Source organism: Pseudophryne corroboree, chromosome 5 (genome assembly GCF_028390025.1).
Source record: "Pseudophryne corroboree isolate aPseCor3 chromosome 5, aPseCor3.hap2, whole genome shotgun sequence".
Lineage (NCBI taxonomy): Eukaryota > Metazoa > Chordata > Amphibia > Anura > Myobatrachidae > Pseudophryne > Pseudophryne corroboree.
In genome coordinates, this window is record NC_086448.1 from 79,993,750 (window position 1) to 80,016,473 (window position 22,724).

A 22,724-nucleotide genomic window follows, 5' to 3' on the forward strand; every position below is an offset into this window, starting at 1 on the left:
TTGGATTGTCCACGGCACCCCGGGTCTTTACCAAGGTAATGGCCGAAATGATGATTCTTCTTCGAAGAAAAGGCGTCTTAATTATCCCTTACTTGGACGATCTCCTGATAAGGGCAAGGTCCAGAGAACAGTTAGAGGTCGGAGTAGCACTATCTCAAGTAGTACTACGACAGCACGGATGGATTCTAAATATTCCAAAATCGCAGCTGATTCCGACGACACGTCTGCTGTTCCTAGGGATGATTCTGGACACAGTACAGAAAAAGGTGTTTCTCCCGGAGGAGAAAGCCAGGGAGTTATCCGACCTAGTCAGGAACCTCCTAAAACCAGGCCAAGTGTCAGTGCATCAATGCACAAGGGTCCTGGGGAAAATGGTGGCTTCTTACGAAGCGATTCCATTCGGCAGATTCCACGCAAGAACTTTTCAGTGGGATCTGCTGGACAAATGGTCCGGATCGCATCTTCAAATGCATCAGCGGATAACCCTGTCTCCAAGGACAAGGGTGTCTCTCCTGTGGTGGTTACAGAGTGCTCATCTTCTAGAGGGCCGCAGATTCGGCATTCAGGACTGGGTCCTGGTGACCACGGATGCCAGCCTGAGAGGCTGGGGAGCAGTCACACAGGGAAGAAATTTCCAGGGCTTGTGGTCAAGCATGGAAACGTCACTTCACATAAATATCCTGGAACTAAGGGCCATTTACAATGCCCTAAGTCAGGCAAGGCCTCTGCTTCAGGGTCAGCCGGTGTTGATCCAGTCGGACAACATCACGGCAGTCGCCCACGTAAACAGACAGGGCGGCACAAGAAGCAGGAGGGCAATGACGGAAGTTGCAAGGATTCTTCGCTGGGCGGAAAATCATGTGATAGCACTGTCAGCAGTGTTCATTCCGGGAGTGGACAACTGGGAAGCAGACTTCCTCAGCAGACACGACCTCCACCCGGGAGAGTGGGGACTTCACCCAGAAGTCTTCCACATGATTGTGAACCGTTGGGAAAAACTGGACAGATATTGCGCCAGGTCAAGGGACCCTCAGGCAATAGCTGTGGACGCTCTGGTAACACCGTGGGTGTACCAGTCAGTGTATGTGTTCCCTCCTCTGCCTCTCATACCCAAGGTACTGAGAATCATAAGAAGGAGAGGAGTAAGGACTATACTCGTGGCTCCGGATTGGCCAAGAAGGACTTGGTACCCGGAACTTCAAGAGATGCTCACGGAAGACCCGTGGCCTCTACCTCTAAGAAAGGACCTGCTCCAGCAGGGACCCTGTCTGTTCCAAGACTTACCGCGGCTGCGTTTGACGGCATGGCGGTTGAACGCCGGATCCTGAAGGAAAAAGGCATTCCGGATGAAGTCATCCCTACCCTGATCAAAGCCAGGAAGGATGTAACTGTGCAACATTATCACCGTATTTGGCGTAAATATGTTGCGTGGTGTGAGGCCAGGAAGGCCCCTACAGAGGAATTTCAACTGGGTCGTTTCCTGCATTTCCTGCAAACAGGACTGTCTATGGGCCTAAAATTAGGGTCCATTAAGGTTCAAATTTCGGCCCTGTCGATATTCTTCCAAAAAGAACTAGCTTCAGTTCCTGAAGTTCAGACGTTTGTCAAGGGGGTACTGCATATACAGCCTCCTTTTGTGCCTCCAGTGGCACCTTGGGATCTCAATGTAGTTTTGGGGTTCCTAAAATCACATTGGTTTGAACCACTCACCACTGTGGACTTAAAATATCTCACATGGAAAGTGGTAATGCTGTTAGCCCTGGCTTCAGCCAGGCGTGTCTCAGAATTGGCGGCTTTATCCTATAAAAGCCCTTACCTAATTTTTCATACGGACAGGGCAGAATTGAGGACTCGTCCTCAATTTCTCCCTAAGGTGGTTTCAGCGTTTCACTTAAACCAGCCTATTGTGGTACCTGCGGCTACTAGGGACTTGGAGGATTCCAAGTTGCTGGACGTAGTCAGGGCCCTGGAAATATATGTTTCCAGGACGGCTGGAGTCAGAAAATCTGACTCGCTGTTTATCCTGTATGCACCCAACAAGCTGGGTGCTCCTGCTTCTAAGCAGACTATTGCTCGTTGGATTTGTAGTACAATTCAGCTTGCACATTCTGTGGCAGGCCTGCCACAGCCAAAATCTGTAAAAGCCCATTCCACACGGAAAGTGGGCTCATCTTGGGCGGCTGCCCGAGGGGTCTCGGCTTTACAACTTTGCCGAGCAGCTACTTGGTCAGGGGCAAACACGTTTGCTAAATTCTACAAATTTGATACCCTGGCTGAGGAGGACCTGGAGTTCTCTCATTCGGTGCTGCAGAGTCATCCGCACTCTCCCGCCCGTTTGGGAGCTTGGTATAATCCCCATGGTCCTTTCGGAGTCCCCAGCATCCACTAGGACGTCAGAGAAAATAAGAATTTACTTACCGATAATTCTATTTCTCATAGTCCGTAGTGGATGCTGGGCGCCCATCCCAAGTGCGGATTGTCTGCAATACTTGTACATAGTTATTGTTACAAAAATCGGGTTATTATTGTTGTGAGCAATCTTTTCAGAGGCTCCTCTGTTATCATGCTGTTAACTGGGTTCAGATCACAAGTTGTACGGTGTGATTGGTGTGGCTGGTATGAGTCTTACCCGGGATTCAAAATCCTTCCTTATTGTGTCCGGGCACAGTATCCTAACTGAGGCTTGGAGGAGGGTCATAGGGGGAGGAGCCAGTGCACACCAGGTAGTCCTAAAGCTTTTACTTTTGTGCCCAGTCTCCTGCGGAGCCGCTATTCCCCATGGTCCTTTCGGAGTCCCCAGCATCCACTACGGACTATGAGAAATAGAATTATCGGTAAGTAAATTCTTATTTTTAGAGAGGCGGGAGACTGAGACATCTACGGCTGGGGGTTCTTCCCAATGTTTCCTACCTTCCGGTGTAAATGGGAAAGAGCGTAAAAACCTCCTTGTTACCATATATCTTTTATCAGGATTTTTCCAGGCTTGTTCTAAAACCTCATCTAGTTCCTAGTTTTCTCTTTCATCCACTAGGGGACACTGGAGCATCCATTTACATTAGGGGTGTGAAGCTTGCAACCGGAGGTGTGGCACAATCTTAAATTAGCATTGTCTTCACAGCCGGCTCCTCCCCCTTCATGTCCCTCCTCCCTCAGTTTGGAAAATTGTGCCTAGGAGGTACAAGCCACAGAAGGGAGCTCCTGCTCCTTGAAGATTTATTTATTTATTATTATTATTTTTCTCTTTTACACTGGCCCAATCCCTCCTAACTAAAGGGAGGGTGCAGGTTTTGAAAGAAAAGATGGTACTTGCCCGATCCCACCTAAATGAAAGGGGGTGCAGGCTTTACCAGAAGAAAAGGCTGCGTCCCCCTAATAAAAGGGGGACAAAGTTCAGGATCCAGAATAGGCTGCATCAACTAATGAAATGGGGGACAAAGCCAAGATGAGTTTGATAGACAAGATCCCTTTTGAAGGGATCTGCGTCTCTCTACAGGAGATCCTCAAACTGTAAGTACTGGAATGAAGTCCCTTAGCCTGCAGATCCCTCCTTTAGTAATACAAACAGTGCCCTGACAGAGCATTTCTATGCACACTGGTCTCCCCGGTTAAACTCTGGGGAGATCAGAAGCGCCGCACATAGATCCCCATTTCAACAGACAGACGCGCTGCCCGGAGCCATTTCAGCGAGCAGAGGGCGGGCCAGCCGGAGCGCACAGCTCATTAACAGATTGAGCTGCACTCCGGAGAACGGCGGGGAAGGCACCGCCACGCGTAGACGGGGACTGTAAGTGTTGGGCACTTCTCTGTTACACGCGGTGGGGGGGGGGTTTCGGGCCGCTCCACCTCACGCAGCGTCCCACACAGCGGATCTGAGTTGTTAGGCAGCAGAAGACTGTGTTCAGGGATAAGGGTTTTTTTAACAGCGGTCCCCTGATACTATTAGGTACTGGCTACAACAGCCTTACAAATACATGTTACCTCATAATTTTAATGGCGGCCATTTTACAGATACATTTTTGGCACAAAGTTAGTCCCAGGGGGGGTTACTCCTTCCCTAGGGAAGTCAGCCAATTAGCTCAGGGGGTGGGGCCCCTACATTAATTCAGACTCCCTCTGCTATTGAACATTATATTGAAAGCTGCCAAAAGGTATCTCCTGTCTTTTCATCAATTTTATATTTATATCTTCAAAGGAATATATGAGAAGGATCCTGCAGAGAATAATACCACTTTTACACTCGCAGGAAAGTTCATTCCCGGGAATGTGTCCCGGTATATTTGCCGGGACACATTCCCGGGAATGACCCTTTCACATTAGCGGGCTGACCCGGCATATTGCCGGGTCAGTGACGTCACCGCCGAGTCTCCCAGAGGCGGTGCTTGGAGATAATCTTCTCCAAGCACCGCCTCCTCCTATGAAGAGAACGGGTGCCGGGTCGCCTTGACCCGGTATACCCGTTTACACTGGCAGCTTCCCGGGACGGTCCCGGGTTCAACCCTGCTTTTGACCTGGGATGAAATCCCGGGATGCTCGTCCCGGGAAATTGTCCATGTACCCATTTACACTGAGAAGAATCCCGGGATGATGCGCGTTCACGTGCAATATCCCGGGATTTTCCTGCGAGTGTAAAAGGGGTATTAGAGGAAGCGATGGAACGTCAACCCCAACATAACAGCTGAATTACAGTTGGGTGTGCGAGTGGGGCAGAACGGCTGGTGTTTTCATTTATTTATTTATTTTTTAATTATAACTTTATTTCTCTATCGTCCTAGTGGATGCTGGGGTTCCTGAAAGGACCATGGGGGAATAGCGGCTCCGCAGGAGACAGGGCACAAAAAGTAAAGCTTTTCCAGATCAGGTGGTGTGCACTGGCTCCTCCCCCTATGACCCTCCTCCAGACTCCAGTTAGATTTTTGTGCCCGGCCGAGAAGGGTGCAATTCTAGGTGGCTCTCATAAAGAGCTGCTTAGAGAAAGTTTAGCTTAGGTTTTTTATTTTACAGTGATTCCTGCTGGCAACAGGATCACTGCAACGAGGGACAGAGGGGAGAAGAAGTGAACTCACCTGCGTGCAGGATGGATTGGCTTCTTGGCTACTGGACATCAGCTCCAGAGGGACGATCACAGGTACAGCCTGGATGGTCACCGGAGCCGCGCCGCCGGCCCCCTTGCAGATGCTGAAGTAAGAAGAGGTCCAGAATCGGCGGCTGAAGACTCCTGCAGTCTTCTAAAGGTAGCGCACAGCACTGCAGCTGTGCGCCATTTTCCTCTCAGCACACTTCACACGCAGTCACTGAGGGTGCAGGGCGCTGGGGGGGGGCGCCCTGGGAGGCAAATGAAAACCTATTAAAAGGCTAAAAATACCTCACATATATCCCCCAGAGGCTATATGGAGATATTTAACCCCTGCCTGGATTCACAAAATAGCGGGAGACGAGCCCGCCGGAAAAGGGGCGGGGCCTATCTCCTCAGCACACGGCGCCATTTCCTCTCACAGCTCCGCTGGTCAGGACGGCTCCCAGGTCTCTCCCCTGCACTGCACTACAGAAACAGGGTAAAACAGAGAGGGGGGGCAAATTTAATGGCAATATTTTGATATATATAAAGCAGCTATAAGGGAGCACTTATTATAAGGCTATCCCTGTCATATATAGCGCTTTTTTTGGTGTGTGCTGGCAGACTCTCCCTCTGTCTCCCCAAAGGGCTAGTGGGTCCTGTCTTCGTGTAGAGCATTCCCTGTGTGTCTGCTGTGTGTCGGTACGTGTGTGTCGACATGTATGAGGACGATATTGGTGTGGAGGCGGAGCAATTGCCAAATATGGGGATGTCACCTCCTAGGGGGTCGACACCAGAATGGATGCCTTTATTTGTGGAATTACGGGATAGCGTCAACTCGCTTAAGCAGTCGTTTGACGACATGAGGCGGCCGGACAATCAATTAGTGCCTGTCCAGGCGCCTCAAACACCGTCAGGGGCTGTGAAACGCCCTTTGCCTCAGTCGGTCGACACAGACCCAGACACAGGCACTGATTCCAGTGGTGACGGTGACGAATCAACCGTATTTTCCAGTAGGGCCACACGTTATATGATTTTGGCAATGAAGGAGGCGTTACATTTAGCTGATACTACAGGTACCACTAAACAGGGTATTATGTGGGGTGTGAAAAAACTACCTATAGTTTTTCCTGAATCAGAAGAATTAAATGACGTGTGTGATGAAGCGTGGGTTGCCCCTGATAAAAAGCTGATAATTTCAAAGAAATTATTGGCATTATACCCTTTCCCGCCAGAGGTTAGGGAGCGCTGGGAAACACCTCCTAGGGTGGACAAGGCGCTAACACGCTTATCTAAACAAGTGGCGTTACCCTCTCCTGAGACGGCCGCACTTAAAGATCCATCAGATAGGAGGATGGAAAATATCCAAAAAAGTATATACACACATGCAGGTGTTATACTACGACCAGCTATAGCGACTGCCTGGATGTGCAGTGCTGGGGTAGTTTGGTCAGAGTCCCTGATTGAAAATATTGATACCCTGGACAGGGACAATATTTTACTGTCGTTAGAACAAATAAAGGATGCATTTCTTTATATGCGTGATGCACAGAGGGATATCTGCACACTGGCATCACGGGTAAGTGCTATGTCCATTTCGGCCAGAAGAGCTTTATGGACGCGACAGTGGACAGGCGATGCGGATTCAAAACGGCATATGGAAGTTTTGCCGTATAAAGGGGAGGAGTTATTTGGAGTCGGTCTATCAGATTTGGTGGCCACGGCTACAGCCGGGAAATCCACCTTTCTACCTCAAGTCACTCCCCAACAGAAAAAGGCACCGACTTTTCAACCGCAGCCCTTTCGTTCCTTTAAAAATAAGAGAGCAAAGGGCTATTCATATCTGCCACGAGGCAGAGGTCGAGGGAAGAGACAGCAACAGGCAGCTCCTTCCCAGGAACAGAAGCCCTCCCCGGCTTCTACAAAAGCCTCAGCATGACGCTGGGGCTTCTCAAGCGGACTCGGGGACGGTGGGCGGTCGTCTCAAAAATTACAGCGCGCAGTGGGCTCACTCGCAGGTAGATCCCTGGATCCTGCAGATAATATCTCAGGGGTACAGGTTGGAATTAGAGACAGATCCACCTCGCCGTTTCCTGAAGTCTGCTTTACCAACGTCCCCCTCCGAAAGGGAGACGGTTTTGGAAGCCATTCACAAGCTGTACTCTCAGCAGGTGATAGTCAAGGTACCTCTTCTACAACAAGGGAAGGGGTATTATTCCACTCTATTTGTGGTACCGAAGCCGGATGGCTCGGTAAGGCCTATTCTAAATCTGAAGTCCTTGAACCTGTACATAAAGAAGTTCAAGTTCAAGATGGAGTCACTCAGAGCAGTGATAGCGAACCTGGAAGAAGGGGACTTTATGGTATCCTTGGACATCAAGGATGCGTATCTCCACGTTCCAATTTACCCCTCACACCAGGGGTACCTCAGGTTCCTTGTACAAAACTGTCACTATCAGTTTCAGACGCTGCCGTTTGGTTTGTTCACGGCACCTCGGGTCTTTACAAAGGTAATGGCCGAGATGATGATTCTTCTTCGAAGAAAAGGCGTATTAATTATCCCATACTTGGACGATCTCCTAATAAGGGCAAGGTCCAGAGAACAGCTAGAGATGGGATTAGCACTATCTCAAGAGGTGCTAAAGCAGCACGGATGGATTCTGAATATTCCAAAATCCCAATTAATGCCGACAACTCGTCTGCTGTTCCTAGGGATGATTCTGGACACGGTTCAAAAAAAAAAGGTTTTTCTTCCCGAGGAAAAAGCCAAGGAGTTATCCGACCTGGTCAGGAACCTCCTAAAACCAGGAAAGGTGTCTGTACATCAATGCACAAGAGTCCTGGGAAAAATGGTGGCTTCTTACGAAGCAATTCCATTCGGCAGATTCCATGCAAGAATTTTCCAAAGGGATCTGTTGGACAAATGGTCAGGGTCGCATCTTCAGATGCACCTGCGGATAACCCTGTCTCCAAGGACAAGGGTATCTCTTCTGTGGTGGTTGCAGAGTCCTCATCTATTGGAGGGCCGCAGATTCGGCATACAGGATTGGATCCTGGTGACCACGGACGCCAGCCTGAGAGGCTGGGGAGCAGTCACACAAGGAAGAAACTTCCAGGGAGTGTGGTCGAGCCTGGAAAAGTCTCTTCACATAAACATTCTGGAACTAAGAGCAATCTACAATGCTCTAAGCCAGGCGGAACCTCTGCTTCAAGGAAGACCGGTGTTGATCCAGTCGGACAACATCACGGCAGTCGCCCATGTAAACAGACAGGGCGGCACAAGAAGCAGGAGTGCAATGGCAGAAGCTGCCAGGATCCTTCGCTGGGCGGAGAATCACGTGATAGCACTGTCAGCAGTGTTCATCCCGGGCGTGGACAACTGGGAAGCAGACTTCCTCAGCAGACATTGCGCCAGGTCAAGAGATCCACAGGCAATAGCTGTGGACGCGCTGGTAACACCTTGGGTGTACCAGTCGGTGTATGTGTTTCCTCCTCTGCCTCTCATACCAAAGGTATTGAGAATCATACGGCAAAGCGGAGTAAGAACGATACTAGTGGCTCCGGATTGGCCAAGAAGGTCTTGGTACCCGGAACTTCAAGAGATGGTCACGGACGATCCGTGGCCTCTACCTCTGAGAAGGGACCTGCTTCAACAGGGTCCCTGCCTCTTTCAAGACTTACCGCGGCTGCGTTTGACGGCATGGCGGTTGAACGCCAGATCCTAAAAGGAAAAGGCATTCCAGAAGAAGTCATTCCTACCTTGATTAAGGCAAGAAAGGAAGTCACCGCGAAGCATTATCACCGCATTTGGCGGAAATATGTTGCGTGGTGCGAGGATCGGAGTGCTCCGACGGAGGAATTTCAACTGGGTCGTTTCCTACATTTCCTGCAATCAGGATTGTCTATGGGTCTCAAATTGGGATCTATTAAGGTTCAAATTTCGGCCCTGTCAATATTCTTCCAAAAAGAATTGGCCTCAGTCCCTGAGGTCCAGACTTTTGTCAAAGGAGTACTGCATATACAGCCTCCTGTGGTGCCTCCGGTGGCACCGTGGGATCTAAATGTAGTTTTAGATTTCCTCAAATCCCATTGGTTTGAACCACTAAAAAATGTGGATTTGAAATATCTCACATGGAAAGTGACTATGTTACTGGCCCTGGCTTCCGCCAGGAGAGTATCTGAAATGGCGGCTTTATCTTATAAAAGCCCTTATTTAATTTTCCATTCGGATAGGGCAGAGCTGCGGACGCGTCCGCATTTTCTCCCTAAGGTGGTATCAGCGTTTCACCTGAACCAGCCTATTGTAGTGCCTGCGGCTACAAGCGACTTGGAGGACTCCAAGTTGTTGGACGTTGTCAGAGCTTTAAAAATATACATTTCAAGGACGGCTGGAGTCAGAAAATCTGACTCGCTGTTTATACTGTATGCACCCAACAAGTTGGGTGCGCCTGCTTCTAAGCAGTCGATTGCTCGTTGGATTTGTAACACAATTCAACTTGCACATTCTGTGGCAGGCCTGCCACAGCCTAAATCTGTTAAGGCCCATTCCACAAGGAAGGTGGGCTCATCTTGGGCGGCTGCCCGAGGGGTCTCGGCATTACAACTCTGCCGAGCAGCTACGTGGTCAGGGGAGAACACGTTTGTAAAATTCTACAAATTTGATACCCTGGCAAAAGAGGACCTGGAGTTCTCTCATTCGGTGCTGCAGAGTCATCCGCACTCTCCCGCCCGTTTGGGAGCTTTGGTATAATCCCCATGGTCCTTTCAGGAACCCCAGCATCCACTAGGACGATAGAGAAAATAAGAATTTACTTACCGATAATTCTATTTCTCGGAGTCCGTAGTGGATGCTGGGCGCCCATCCCAAGTGCGGATTATCTGCAATACTTGTACATAGTTATTGTTAACTAATTCGAGTTATTGTTTAGGGAGCCATCTTTCAGAGGCTCCTCTGTTATCATACTGTTAACTGGGTTTAGATCACAAGTTGTACGGTGTGATTGGTGTGGCTGGTATGAGTCTTACCCGGGATTCAAAATCCTCCCTTATTGTGTACGCTCGTCCGGGCACAGTACCTAACTGGAGTCTGGAGGAGGGTCATAGGGGGAGGAGCCAGTGCACACCACCTGATCTGGAAAAGCTTTACTTTTTGTGCCCTGTCTCCTGCGGAGCCGCTATTCCCCCATGGTCCTTTCAGGAACCCCAGCATCCACTACGGACTCCGAGAAATAGAATTATCGGTAAGTAAATTCTTATTTTTTTGTCCTACTCCTTATATATATATATATATATATATATATATATATATATATATATATATGTATATGAAGGGTAAGGTAATCCCAGCTGAATCCGATACCTAAAGGAACGTCGCTTCCGTCATCTCTTACAGTCTTTCTCTTCCTAGTTTAAAGGGTGAAAGTGCTGCGGAATGCCCTAGTAAGGGGTTTAAACAACATGTCTAAAGCACCAACCAAGACCTCCAAGACCTGTTATGTATGTACGAAAGGTAACCGGAAGGGCACGCAGGTTGGCAGCTCCGGGGTGGGCGACTCCTGCTTAGACAAGGACGCTCCACCTGGTAACATATGGCTAGGTCATGGAAAGACAGCCTTACAAATAGAATCTCCAAGGAGATGGCGGAATCAGCAGCAATCGGAATGGGCTGCGGGATTCTCAAAGACGAGGAGGAATTTCTTATCAGGTTAACGCCGCCCGCACATGCAGAAACAAAGGTGCGCAAGGCAGTTAAAAGATATCTTCCTATTAGGTGAGTAAATGGAATCTAACCTAGACGCCGATTGCCCAGAAGAGGACACGGCAATCTCAGGTCTTGATTTTTTTTTTTTGAAGCGGTGAAGGAGATCCTATACTTTAAAGTAGAAGAAGTAAAGGAGCCAGAAGAATTCGAATTATTCGAATCCCAAAAGCCGCGTTCTGCGGTGTTTCCCATTCCTACATCTCTCAAATCTCAGATGGAGGACGCTGGGAAACAACCTGACAAACGCTTTCAATTTACAAAAAGGTTTCAAGTAACTTATCTCCTACCTAAGGGTGTGATGATAAGTAGGAGACTCCACCAGTAGTGGATGCTTTCCTAGGAAGGTTGTCGGAGAAGACAATCTTACCCAATTCTAATGTAACGACTTTAAAGGATGCTTCAGGTCGGAAGGTTGACACGGCTTTAAAGTCAATTTTCGTAGCAGCTGGTACAGCACAGAGACCTGCGATCGTCTGTGCTTGGGTCAACAAGGCCATGGGAGCATGGTCTGGATGTATTGTACAGGCTATTGAGGAGGAAAATAGCTTGGAAAAGATTACCCAACTGGCGGAACACATTCAAGAATCTGCTTCATACTTGTGTCAAGCCTCAGAGGATCCTAGCAGAATAGCTTCGCGCATCGGCCATATCGGCTAGACGGATTTTATGGCTCAGAGAAAAGACTCTGACACCAAGAAGGCGGTAGAATCCATTCTCTTTGGGGGGGGAGATACTTTTTGGTTCGGAGTTGGAAAAGTGGATTTCGCAGGGAAGTTCACCTTTCTACTTACTCCTTGTACGAGAGCCGCTCCACAGGTTAGGAGAGGTTATTCGGGTCCAGCGTGTGAATCATTTAGGTCACAGTCCTTTCGAGCCCGAGGGAGAGGTTTCGGTACACAAGTACGTGGGGGCAGAGGCCGCTCACAGGCAGCAAACAGAAAGCAGGATAATCCTGTTGACAAAACTGTGGCAGGACGGCCTCCCAGCTCACCTGGGGTCCCCCTTTGTGGGCGCACGTTTGGAAGGCTCAGAACTTCTGGGCCAAAACCCCACCGGAACTTTGGATATTCGACGTCCCAGGGGTACAGTGTCCTCAGAAGACAAAAGCACTGCTGACTGCAATTTAAACTTTGCTACGGTCAGAGGTCATTATTCCGGTTCCCACCTCTCAGAGGAACGGGTTTCTATTCCAATCCTTTTGTCAAGGCAAAGCCAGATGGGACAGTCAGGCTGATACTCAATTTAAAGGGTTTTAAACCAGTCTCTAAGGGTCTATAAATGCAACATGGAATCAATCCAGTTGGTCAATGCAGGCTTAGAACAAGGCGTATTCATGGTATCAATGGACATAATGCATATCTGCATATCCCAATCTGAGGCCTTCACCAGGCTTACTTAAAGTTCGCACAGGTGAAGGATCACTAACACTTCAGGGCCTTTGCGTTCGGTCGATCATCAGCCCCAGTAAGCTTTACAAAGATCATGGCAATCATGGTTGCAGAATTGAGACTGTTGAGGGGCACTATTATGCCTTATGTAGACTATCTACTAATCAGAGCATCCTCTCGGGAAAAGTTGTTCAAGGATGTTAAGACGTCTCATCAATTTGTCATTTACCAGGGTGGATTGTGAATTTCCAGAAATACAACCTCAGGTCAACTCAACGGATTCAATTCCTTGGTCTCATTGTGGACACGGTACAATTGAGAGTATTCCTACAAGAGTATAGGGTCAAGGACCTACATAAATTAGGGGCTCAGGTGCTGAGGTCACAAACCTCAGGGAGCAGGCTCACATTGACTTCTACATCGCAGTATTTCGACTTCCACCGCGCATACGACTCTCCTTAGCTGGGTGGTCGTTGCACAAGAATCTCGCATCCAACGTATGCCAGTCTCAGAGGCTGTGGTGCTGTCCTGAAGGGACATCCGTTTCAGGCAGGTGGACGCCATGAACATTCTCGAGCTGAGAGCGGTTTACAACGCGCTACTCTTAACCGAAGACCTAGGCATGGGTCAACACTTGAAGATACTGTCAGACAAGTCACGACGTCGGCTTACATAAACCGTCAAGGAGAATCAAATAGCAAGATGGCGTTACGGGAAAGACAAAAGATCATCCTCTCGGCAGTGTTCATTCCAGGTGTGGAGAACTGGGTAGCAGATTGTCTCAATTGTCAGGATATGCATCCGGGGGAGTGGTGCCTCCATCCACGGATTTTCGACCTGGTGGCCAGGAGATGGGGTCTACCTACCTCAAGTCGACCTAATGGTGTCGCGGCAAAAACATCATTTGCCCATATATGTCCGGGACAAGAGATCCAGCAGCAGAAGGAGTGGACGCATTAATACTTCCTTGGTGTTACTGGACGGTTCACATTTTTTCCACTTTTCCCAGGTTTCTGAAAGGGTTGAAACGAGAACGAATGTGGGCGATTCTAATCGCACCAGATTGGTCCCGCAGGAGTTGTTACTCAGACCTGCAGGGGTTACTAGCGGATGATCCTTGGCGGTTACCTCAGAGAGAGGACCTGTTATCTCAGGGACCGTTCCAATACCCAGTCATATACAGGTTGCGTTTAACGGCGTGGCTATTGAAACACGGATCTTAAGAAACACAGGGATACCAAGAATGGCCATTCCTACAAGGATTGTCGCTAGGTAGCCTGTCACAGCCATGCACTACTACATAATGTGGAAGAGATACATGGACTGGTGTCAAGAACGTGGGTGGAATTCGACGAACTTCCACTTATCCAGACTTCTACTTTTCCTTCAAGCCGGTCTAGAGGTAGGGCTCAGACTGGGCATTCTGAAGGTTTAAAATTTCGGCTCTCTCCATCCTATTTCTACGGCGGTTGGCACCCTTGCCAGAGGTCAAACCTTTTTACTGGGGGTTCTGAGGATACAACCCTTTTTTTTTTTCGTCCTCCCATTACGCCGTGGGACTTAAATTGGGTGTTGGAATTTTTGAGACCTCCAACTTTTGAGCCGTTAGCAAGAACAGACCTGAAATCTCTCTTGGGGGGTCACATTAGTGCTTGCCTTGGCTTCGGCCAGGTGGGCTTTCTGAGTTGGGAGCCTTATCGGGTATAAGTCCCTTTTTAATTTTTCATGAGAATAGGGCGGAATTCTGTACAAGAGCAGTTTTCCTTCATAGGGTTGTTTCGGGGGTTCACGTAAACCAGCCAATCGTGGTCCCATCTTCCTAGGGTCTCGCAGATGGGGACGTGTCCTTGGATGTTGTCCGAGCTTTTAGGGGTATCCGTGCATCGTCTTTTCAGAAAGTCGGTCCATTCGTTTTGTTCTTTATGATGGGCCAAAGAATGGCCAGCATCTATGCTGTCTTTGGATAGACGGATTAGACTTGCCATTCGGCAAGCTTATATTCCTGTAGCACACAGGTTTCGGTTCAGGCGGGTGCTCATACCACCCGATCAGTGGATGCCTCATGGGCGGCTGCCAGAGGTGCTTTCACTACTCAACTTTGCAGAGCGGCGGCGGGTCTTCAGCCCACGCGTTCGCAAAATTTTACAAGTTTGATGCCTTTGCGTCCGGAGATTATAACTTTGGACGTTTAGTTTTGCAGGCCACCGACAGCACTCCCTCCCTAGGGGATAACTTTGGGACGTCCCCTAATGTAAATGGATGCTCCAGTGTCCCCTAGTGGATGAAAGAGAAAAGAGGATTTTGGTACTTACCGATAAATCCATTTCTCTGAATCCTCTAGGGGACACTGGACGCCCGCCTCGGTGCTGTCATCCTGCTGTGTTCGTAGTTCTTGTTCCAACTATTCGTACAAACAGCATTCTTTTTTTCGGTTAACCGTTTCTTGGATGCTGTTTGATATGATGTACGGTTCGGTTCCTCGCCAGGTGCTATAGTGTCATGTCCTATTCTCTCAGTCAAATTTTCCAAACTGAGGGAGGAGGGATGTGAAGGGGGAGGAGCCGGCTGTGCAGACAATGCTAATTTAAGATTGTGCCATACCTCCGGTTGCAAGCTTCACACCCCTAATGTAAATGGATGCTCCAGTGATCCCTAGAGGATTCAGAGAAATGGATTTATCGGTAAGTACCAAAATCCCCTTTTCTGTGCTAGGAAGAACGACTGCGGTACAGCAGCGTCTGCCAAAGGGATTTTTAATACATTCCTGATAGCAAGAATAAGGGGCTCAATACCCTGTGTAGAAGTGTAATCTTCTATCTCGTGTTCCAATTCCTCCCCCTCCTCCTTAATATCCTCATCAGAGTCTGAGAGTAGAGCAGGCAGCCCACGTTTAAGTGGCCCTGGGAGGGGAGGCTCTTTCATCAGCCTTAGCAGCCAGGTCTGCAATAGCCTGTTGCAGTTGTTTTGTCTGTTTATTAGCATCAAGCTGAGATGACATGTCTGCCATTATAGGGGGTCATTCCGAGTTGATCGTAGCTGTGCTAAATTTAGCACAGCTACGATCAGGCACTCAGACATGCGGGGGGACGCCCCTCACAGGGCTAGTCCGCCCCACATGTCAGTTACCCCACCCCCCACGCAGAAGTGCAAATTCACCGCACAGCGGCAATGCTTGTACATTTCAGGAGTACCTCCTGGCCAGCACAGCTTCTGCGGCTGGCAGGGAGAACCTCTTCGCTGCCTGGGTCGCAGCGGCTGCGTGTGGCGTCACGCAGCCACCACGGCCTGCCCCCCCCCCCCCCCCCCCCCAACAGTCCGGCCATGCCTGCGTTGGCCGGACAGCTCCCCCTAAACGGCGGCTTGACGCCGCCGTCCAGCCCCCTCCCGCCCATCGACCGCCTCTGCCTGTCAATCGGGCAGAGGCAATCGCTGGGCAACGACGGCCTTCGACCGTCTGGCATGCGCACAGTAAAAACCGAATAACTTGTCCTATTTAGGACACTAGATTGTGTACAATAGCGGTTCTTCCCCTTGTAATACACCCCTGTACCAGTTTCCTGTGTATCCCAGAGTGCCTGGAGGAGCTGTTTGTCCTTGCTGCTGCTGCTGCTGTAGGCAGAGGAAGACGCCAAAATGCCACTGGTCCCGCTCTGACTAAGCTCCGCCCCCTGTAATAGCGCCTGCGCTACATAGAATCTTTATACTAGCAAAGTCTCCATACACTGAACAAACAACACAACAGCTGTTAGTTTGCACTACTGCTGCCAATGTACACAGGTGGGCTATAGTGGGTCCCCCCTGTGGAGGGTCCTGTATGCAGCCCCTGTGTTGCACCGCACCAAGAACTGGGGTACCCCCCTAGCGGGGCCCCCCGGTTTGTACTCACCACTCTTCTCACCTTCAGGCTGTGTTAGGGGTTTGCGGCGTGCTGTGATTGCGACCGTAAAGGCGCAGTGCCCCGCGGAACAAACAACCTCTCGGGACGGTGGTCCTACAGCAGTCAAGCGGCTCTGACTCCCTACATAGGCCAGTAACGCGCCCCCCCCCTCCTTTCCCCTAACTCCCACGGTGCAGGTATACTTTTGCCCAGACAGTATACCGAAAATAATAAAGTTTAAAAGAAACTGAAGAAAAATCCTCTGGAGCTCCAGAGTATGCATCCTCTTCTGAGGGCACTTTTTTTCTAAACTGCCTGTGGGAGGGGGCTTAGAGGGGAGGAGCCAGCACACCCAGTTGAAGAAATTTAAAATGCACTGGCTCCTTAAGACCCCTTCTATACCCATTGTATTAAGTAAACCCCAGTATCCCTTATGGATGCCAGAGAAATGAGGTTGCGTACAGCTGCAAAGCAAAGAGCAGTCTGCAATATATGGAGAGATGCCTCCTTGCTCTATTTGCTAAAAAGCGATCAAGTATTAATAGCTAAAAAAAACAACAACTTGCGTACACCTGAGCAGTATGAGAATACGTCTGAGCATGTGACCAGGCGCCGCCGGATACTGACCGCCGCTGCAATCTGTTAGTGTTGCCAGTAAATGAAATGTGCTTACTTACACAGTGTTTCTGTCTTTCTTTTTAACCAGGTGGTTTTCCGGCTCAACTTCTTGGTGGTTGTCCTATGTATAGTGATGGACCGGCCTTACCAGTTCTACTACTTTGTTCCACTAGTTACCTTCTGGTTCATGGTGATTTACGGGTCAATGGCGTTATGGCCGCAAATTATCCAAAAGAAAGCCAATGGTATATTTCTTTCTCCTTTTCTTTTATATGTGTATATTGTACATACTGTATGTGTCCTCATCCATCTAACGTCTATACGCCATACAGCGCAAGACGCCCAGAGCTACTCCGAGAGAGGAATAGCCTATTGTCTTTTTCTTAAAATCTCAAGCGATGCCGGGATACAGCTTTATCCACACAGGATTTAGTTTAAACATGTACAAAGTTGCAGATGAAGTATGATGTAGCACGTCTTATACAGATTCAGACTCAGTCGCACACAGATGTATAAGTGTCACACATCAAATTGATCAGTGCAAGCTAGCAGTGTAGTTTTGTTGCTTCCAGTTCTTTTATTTGTGTGAATTTGTTGCACATTTTAGGGGATATTCAAATGTTTGAAAAGTCAGTTGGGTGTCTGTTTTTTCATGTCTACTAGATAGGAAAAAACAATCTAGTTTATATTTCCATTCCCAATTTAGCCAACTAATATTAGTTTTCTGAAATATTTCTTGTTTTAAAAAACCAAACGTTGAGTGAGCGCAGTAGTGGTGCCCTCATGTCTGAAAAAAATATACCAAGTTGCGCTCAACAATCAAATGTAAAAAACATTTATTTTAGTACATGAAATATGATGATGGTTACAACAGATCTCCCGGGAGTATAATTATAACAATTCGACATAAGAATACCTTATCTCTATGCCTAAATGATTAATAATTTTCTTTTAACTAGAATGAATATTCCTGTTATTCCAAAACATATAACCCCGGAGGTATTGTTTTAAATATATCAGCAGCAGTGATTAATAACTGTTAAACATGGATTAAGGGTCTGTATTTAAATACATGTAACTCACTTGGTCCATGAAAGTCCCGAACAGTCCTGAGTGTATATAGCTGGGTATTAATTCCGGTGGTCCTGGAGTGAAAGGGACCCTTGAAGCAATAAAATAATGCTCAAATGAATGATAATGTGAACAAATGAACTGTGTCGGAAACCTCAGGCCGCTGTCTTGGTGACGGAAGGGAGAGCCCGGAGCGATGTTGCTGCGGTCAGCCGCTGACCCCTGCACGGGGGATGGAGAGCAGTGCCTGGTGTAGCCGCCGGGCTGGATGGAATGCAGCTGTACAGGGCTGTCAAGCGGCTGTGGTATCCGAACGGCTGGATGTTACCTTACGTGGCACGGTGTGGAAGAGCTCTCGACAAAAAGCGGCTGACCTATGCTCCCACGGGCAGCTCCGATTGAGCCTCCCTGCGGTCACCTGGCGTGAAATGGAGGTGATGATGAGACCACAGTGAGTTAGGCAGGCTGCATGTTAGGAGCCAACTGTGCTGTGATCAGCAATGATGTTTAGCGTGCTGGCCGCACAGCGCTTCAATTCACCCACCGGTGTGTATAGAAGACGAATCAACACTCTGACAGCGGCTGATCGGTGGTATGCCGTATTGACAGCAATGGAGGAAAAGCTGGTCTCCTGCACGAGCTCCGCCTAAGCCTAACTCCAGATAGTGTTGGCAATAATGAACACCTGTATCCTCAGGCCCTGATAGAAGCTATTAGAAATGTTCTGCACATTCCTGACAAGGTGGCGGAGGTGGAGGAGGAATCTTATTTTAATGTAAAAAAGAAATCCTCAACTACTTTTCCTGCATCAAAGGAATTGAATGCCCTGTTTGAAGAAACTTGGGCTAATCCTGACAAAAACTTTCAGATCCCTGAAAAGTTAATCACATCCTTTCCCTTTCCTCTGGAGGATAGAAAGAAATGGGAAAACCCGCCGATTGTGGACGCATCGGTGTCTAGGTTGTCACGTAAGATAGTCTTACCTGTTCCTGGGGCAGCATCCTTAACGGACACGGCTGACCGCAAGATTGAGACCACACTCAAATCTTTATATACTGCTGCTGGGGTGGCCCAGAGACCCACTATTGCTTGTGCATGGATCACTAGGGCCATTGCTAAATGGTCGGGTAACCTAATTGATGAATTAGATTCCTTGCCCAGGGGCAAGATCATTTTACTCCTACACCATATTCAGGACTTTATGGCGGAGGCCATAAAGGAAATTGGTTTGCTCCACGCACGCACCACTACCATGGCAGTGTCAGCACGCAGGGCTTGTAGCTGCGCCAGTGGACTGCGGATGTGGATTCCAAAAAAGGCGTGGAAAGCCTACCGTTCACAGGCGAGGCCCTTTTTGGAGATGAACTGGATACGTGGATATCCAAGGCTACGGCAGGTAAGTCTACATACCTTCCTTCCGCAGCACCCCCAGCTAGAAAAACCTACTCGGCTCCACCTCTGCAGTTCTTTCGGACAGTAAAGTTTAAAGACAAACACAAAGGTTCTTCTACAGCCTTCAAAGGCAATAAAGGTAAACCCAGAAAACCAGCAACTGCAGGTTCTCAGGAACAGACCTCCGGTTCTGCTTCCTCAAAGCCTTCAGCATGACGGTGGACCACACTGCCTGGAAGACAGGCAGGTGGGAGCCCGGTAACATTATTTCTGTCACGTTTGGGCAACATCATGCCAGGATCCCTGGGTCAAAGTCCTTATCGCCCAGGGATACAGACTGGAGTTTCAGGAACTCCCACCTCACAGATTCTTCAAATCAGGCTTACCAGCTTCTCCGGAAGCAGGTATGACTTTGCAGACAGTAATTCAGAAACTGGTACAAATTCAGGTCATTGTCCCAGTCCCACTTCAACTTCAAAACAAGGGTTATTACTATAACCTGTTTGTGGTACTGAAACCGGACAGTTCGGTAATGCCTATTTCTCTTACGTCCTAGAGGATGCTGGGGACTCCGTAAGGACCATGGGGTATAGACAGGCTCCGCAGGAGACATGGGCACCTAAAAGAACTTTCTAGTATGGTGTGCACTGGCTCCTCCCTCTATGCCCCTTCTCCAGACCTCAGTTAGATCTTGTGCCCAGAGGAGATAGGGTGCATTACAGGAGCTCTCCTGAGTATTCTGTAAAAATAATTTTGTTAGGTTTTTTATTTTCAGGGAGCTCTGCTGGCAACAGACTCCCTGCATCGTGGGACTGAGGGGAGAGAAGCAGACCCACTTCTTAAGAGTTAAGGGCTCTGCTTCTTAGGCTACTGGACACCATTAGCTCCAGAGGGATTCGGAACACAGGTCTCACCCTGGGGATCGTCCCGGAGCCGCGCCGCCATCCTCCTCACAGATGCCGGAAAAAAGAAGCCGGGTGAGTATGACAGATCATAAGAAGACGTCAGGCGGCAGAAGACTTCAGATCTTCATGAGGTAAGCGCGCAGCAGGTAGCTGCGCGCCATTGCTCCCACATTTACACACACACATGGCACTGATGGGTGCAGGGCGGGGGCAGCAATAGACCTCGTTTTTAGGCAAGAAGCATGTAGTTGGGCTGCGGGGCAGTAAACTACGAATCCCTGCCATTTTTTTTTTTCAAAATCTCGAGCGGGACCGAAGCCTGCCGCGCGAGGGGGCGGAACTTGATCCCTCAACACTAACCAGCGCCATTTTCTCCACAGAGGCTACAGAGAACGCTGGCTCATCAGAGGGCTGAAAATAAGAGAGGGGGGCACATATTTAAAGCGCAGTGAGTGGGGAATTCTGTATACATTTATATGTAAAAGCGCTATCTGGGTTTTTTTTTCCCTGGGTCAGTTGGCGCTGGTGTGTGCTGGCATACTCTCTCTCTGTCTCTCCAAAGGGCCGCCTTTGGGGAATTGTCCCCTTATAGTTATATCCCAGTGTGTGTGTGGGGTGTCGGTACGTGTGTCGGCATGTCTGAAACGGAAGGCTTATCCAAAGAGGAGGTGGAACAGATGAGTGGTGTGTCTCAAGATGGAATCGCTACGAGCGGTGATAGCCTGCCTGGAAGGGGGGGATTTATGGTGTCACTGGACATAAAGGATGCTTACCTTCATGTCCCCATATATCCCTCTCATCAGGAGTACCTGAGATTCGCGGTACAGGATTGTCATTACCAGTTTCAGACGTTACCGTTTGGGCTGTCCACGGCCCCGAGGATTTTCACCAAGATAATGGCGGAAATTATGGTGATCCTGCGCAAGCGAGGAATCACAATTATCCCATACTTGGACGATCTCCTGATAAAAGCATGATCAAGAGAGCAATTACTGGAGAACGTGGCACTCTCTCAGAGAGTGCTTCAGCAACATGGGTGGATTCTCAATCTACCAAAGTCACAGTTGGTCCCGACAACTCGACTAGCCTTCCTTGGCATGATACTGGACACGGAACAAAAGAAAGTTTTCCTCCCGTTGGAAAAAGTCCAGGACCTCCAGAACATGGTCCAAGAACTACTGAAGCCGAAAAGAGTGTCAGGTCATCAATGCACTCGGGGTTCTGGGGAAAATGGTGGCAACTTACGAGGCCATTCCCTTCGGCAGGTTCCATGCAAGGACGTTTCAATGGGATCTTCTGGACAAATGGTCTGGGTCCCATCTACAATTACATCAAAAAATAACACTGTCCCCCAGGGCCAGGGTGTCTCTTCTATGGTGGCTGCAAAGTGCTCACCTTCTAGAGGGTCGCAGGTTCGGCATTCAGGACTGGATCCTGGTAACCACGGACGCGAGCCTCCGAGGATGGGGAGCAGTCACCCAAGGAAGAAATTTTCAGGGACTATGGTCAGACCAGGAGTCCTGTCTACACATCAACGTGTTGGAGCTAACGGCCATATACAACGGCCTTCGACAAGCGGAGATTCTTCTTCGCAACCTACCGGTTCTGATTCAATCAGACAATGTCACAGCAGTAGCTCATGTGAACCGCCAAGGCGGGACAAGAAGCAGAGTCGCGATGGCGGAAGCCACCAGGATTCTTCGCTGGGCGGAAAATCACGAAAGCGCTCTGTCAGCTGTCTTCATTCCGGGAGTGGACAACTGGGAAGCAGACTTCCTCAGCAGACACGATCTCCATCCAGGAGAGTGGGGACTTCATCAAGAAGTCTTTGCAGAGATAACGGATCTCTAGGGAGTTCCTCAAATAGACATGATGGCGTCACGCCTCAACCAGAAGCTTCGGAGGTATTGTGCCAGGTCCCGGGACCCTCAGGCAATAGCAGTAGACGCTCTGGTAACACCATGGGTATTCCAGTCGGTCTACGTGTTTCCTCCTCTTCCTCTCATCACAAAAGTGTTGAGGATCATAAATCGAAAAAGAGTACAAACAATACTCATTGTTCCAGACTGGCCTCGAAGGGCCTGGTACTCAGATCTTCAGGAGATGCTCACGGAAGATCCCTGGCCTCTTCTTCTAAGGGAAGACCTGTTACAGCAGGGGCCCTGCGTGTTCCAAGACTTACCGCGGTTACGTTTGACGGCATGGCGGTTGAACGCCGGATCCTAGAGGAGGATGGTATTCCGGAGGAGGTCATACCTACTCTAATAAAGGCTAGGAAGGAGGTGACGGTAAAACATTATCACCGTATCTGGCGGAAATATGTCTCTTGGTGTGAAACCAAGAATGCTCCTACGGAAGATTTCCATCTGGGTCGTTTTCTCCACTTCCTACAGACAGGAGTGGATATGGGCCTAAAGTTAGGCTCTGTTAAAGTACAGATTTCGGCCATGTCAATATTCTTTCAGAAGGAATTGGCTTCTCTCCCAGAAGTCCAGACGTTTGTAAAAGAAGTACTACACATCCAGCCTCCTTTTGTGCTCCCGGTGGCACCATGGGACCTGAACGTGGTGTTGCAGTTCCTTAAATCACACTGGTTTGAACCCCTTAAAACGGTGGAGTTGAAATTTCTCACCTGGAAGGTGGTCATGTTGTTAGCCTT

The 22,724-nt window shown here is 49.0% G+C and overlaps 1 protein-coding gene across 2 annotated transcripts in view; it reads left to right on the forward strand.

Moving 5' to 3' along the window:
- The window catches only part of CASD1 (CAS1 domain containing 1), a 176,331-nt gene that overhangs the window by 134,472 nt on the left and 19,135 nt on the right, over positions 1–22,724 (forward strand). For both annotated transcript variants that reach the window (XM_063921397.1, XM_063921399.1), the window contains one exon: positions 16,786–16,942. In XM_063921397.1, coding sequence (XP_063777467.1) covers positions 16,786–16,942 — 157 coding nt within the window. The remainder of the gene's footprint in view (positions 1–16,785; positions 16,943–22,724) is intronic.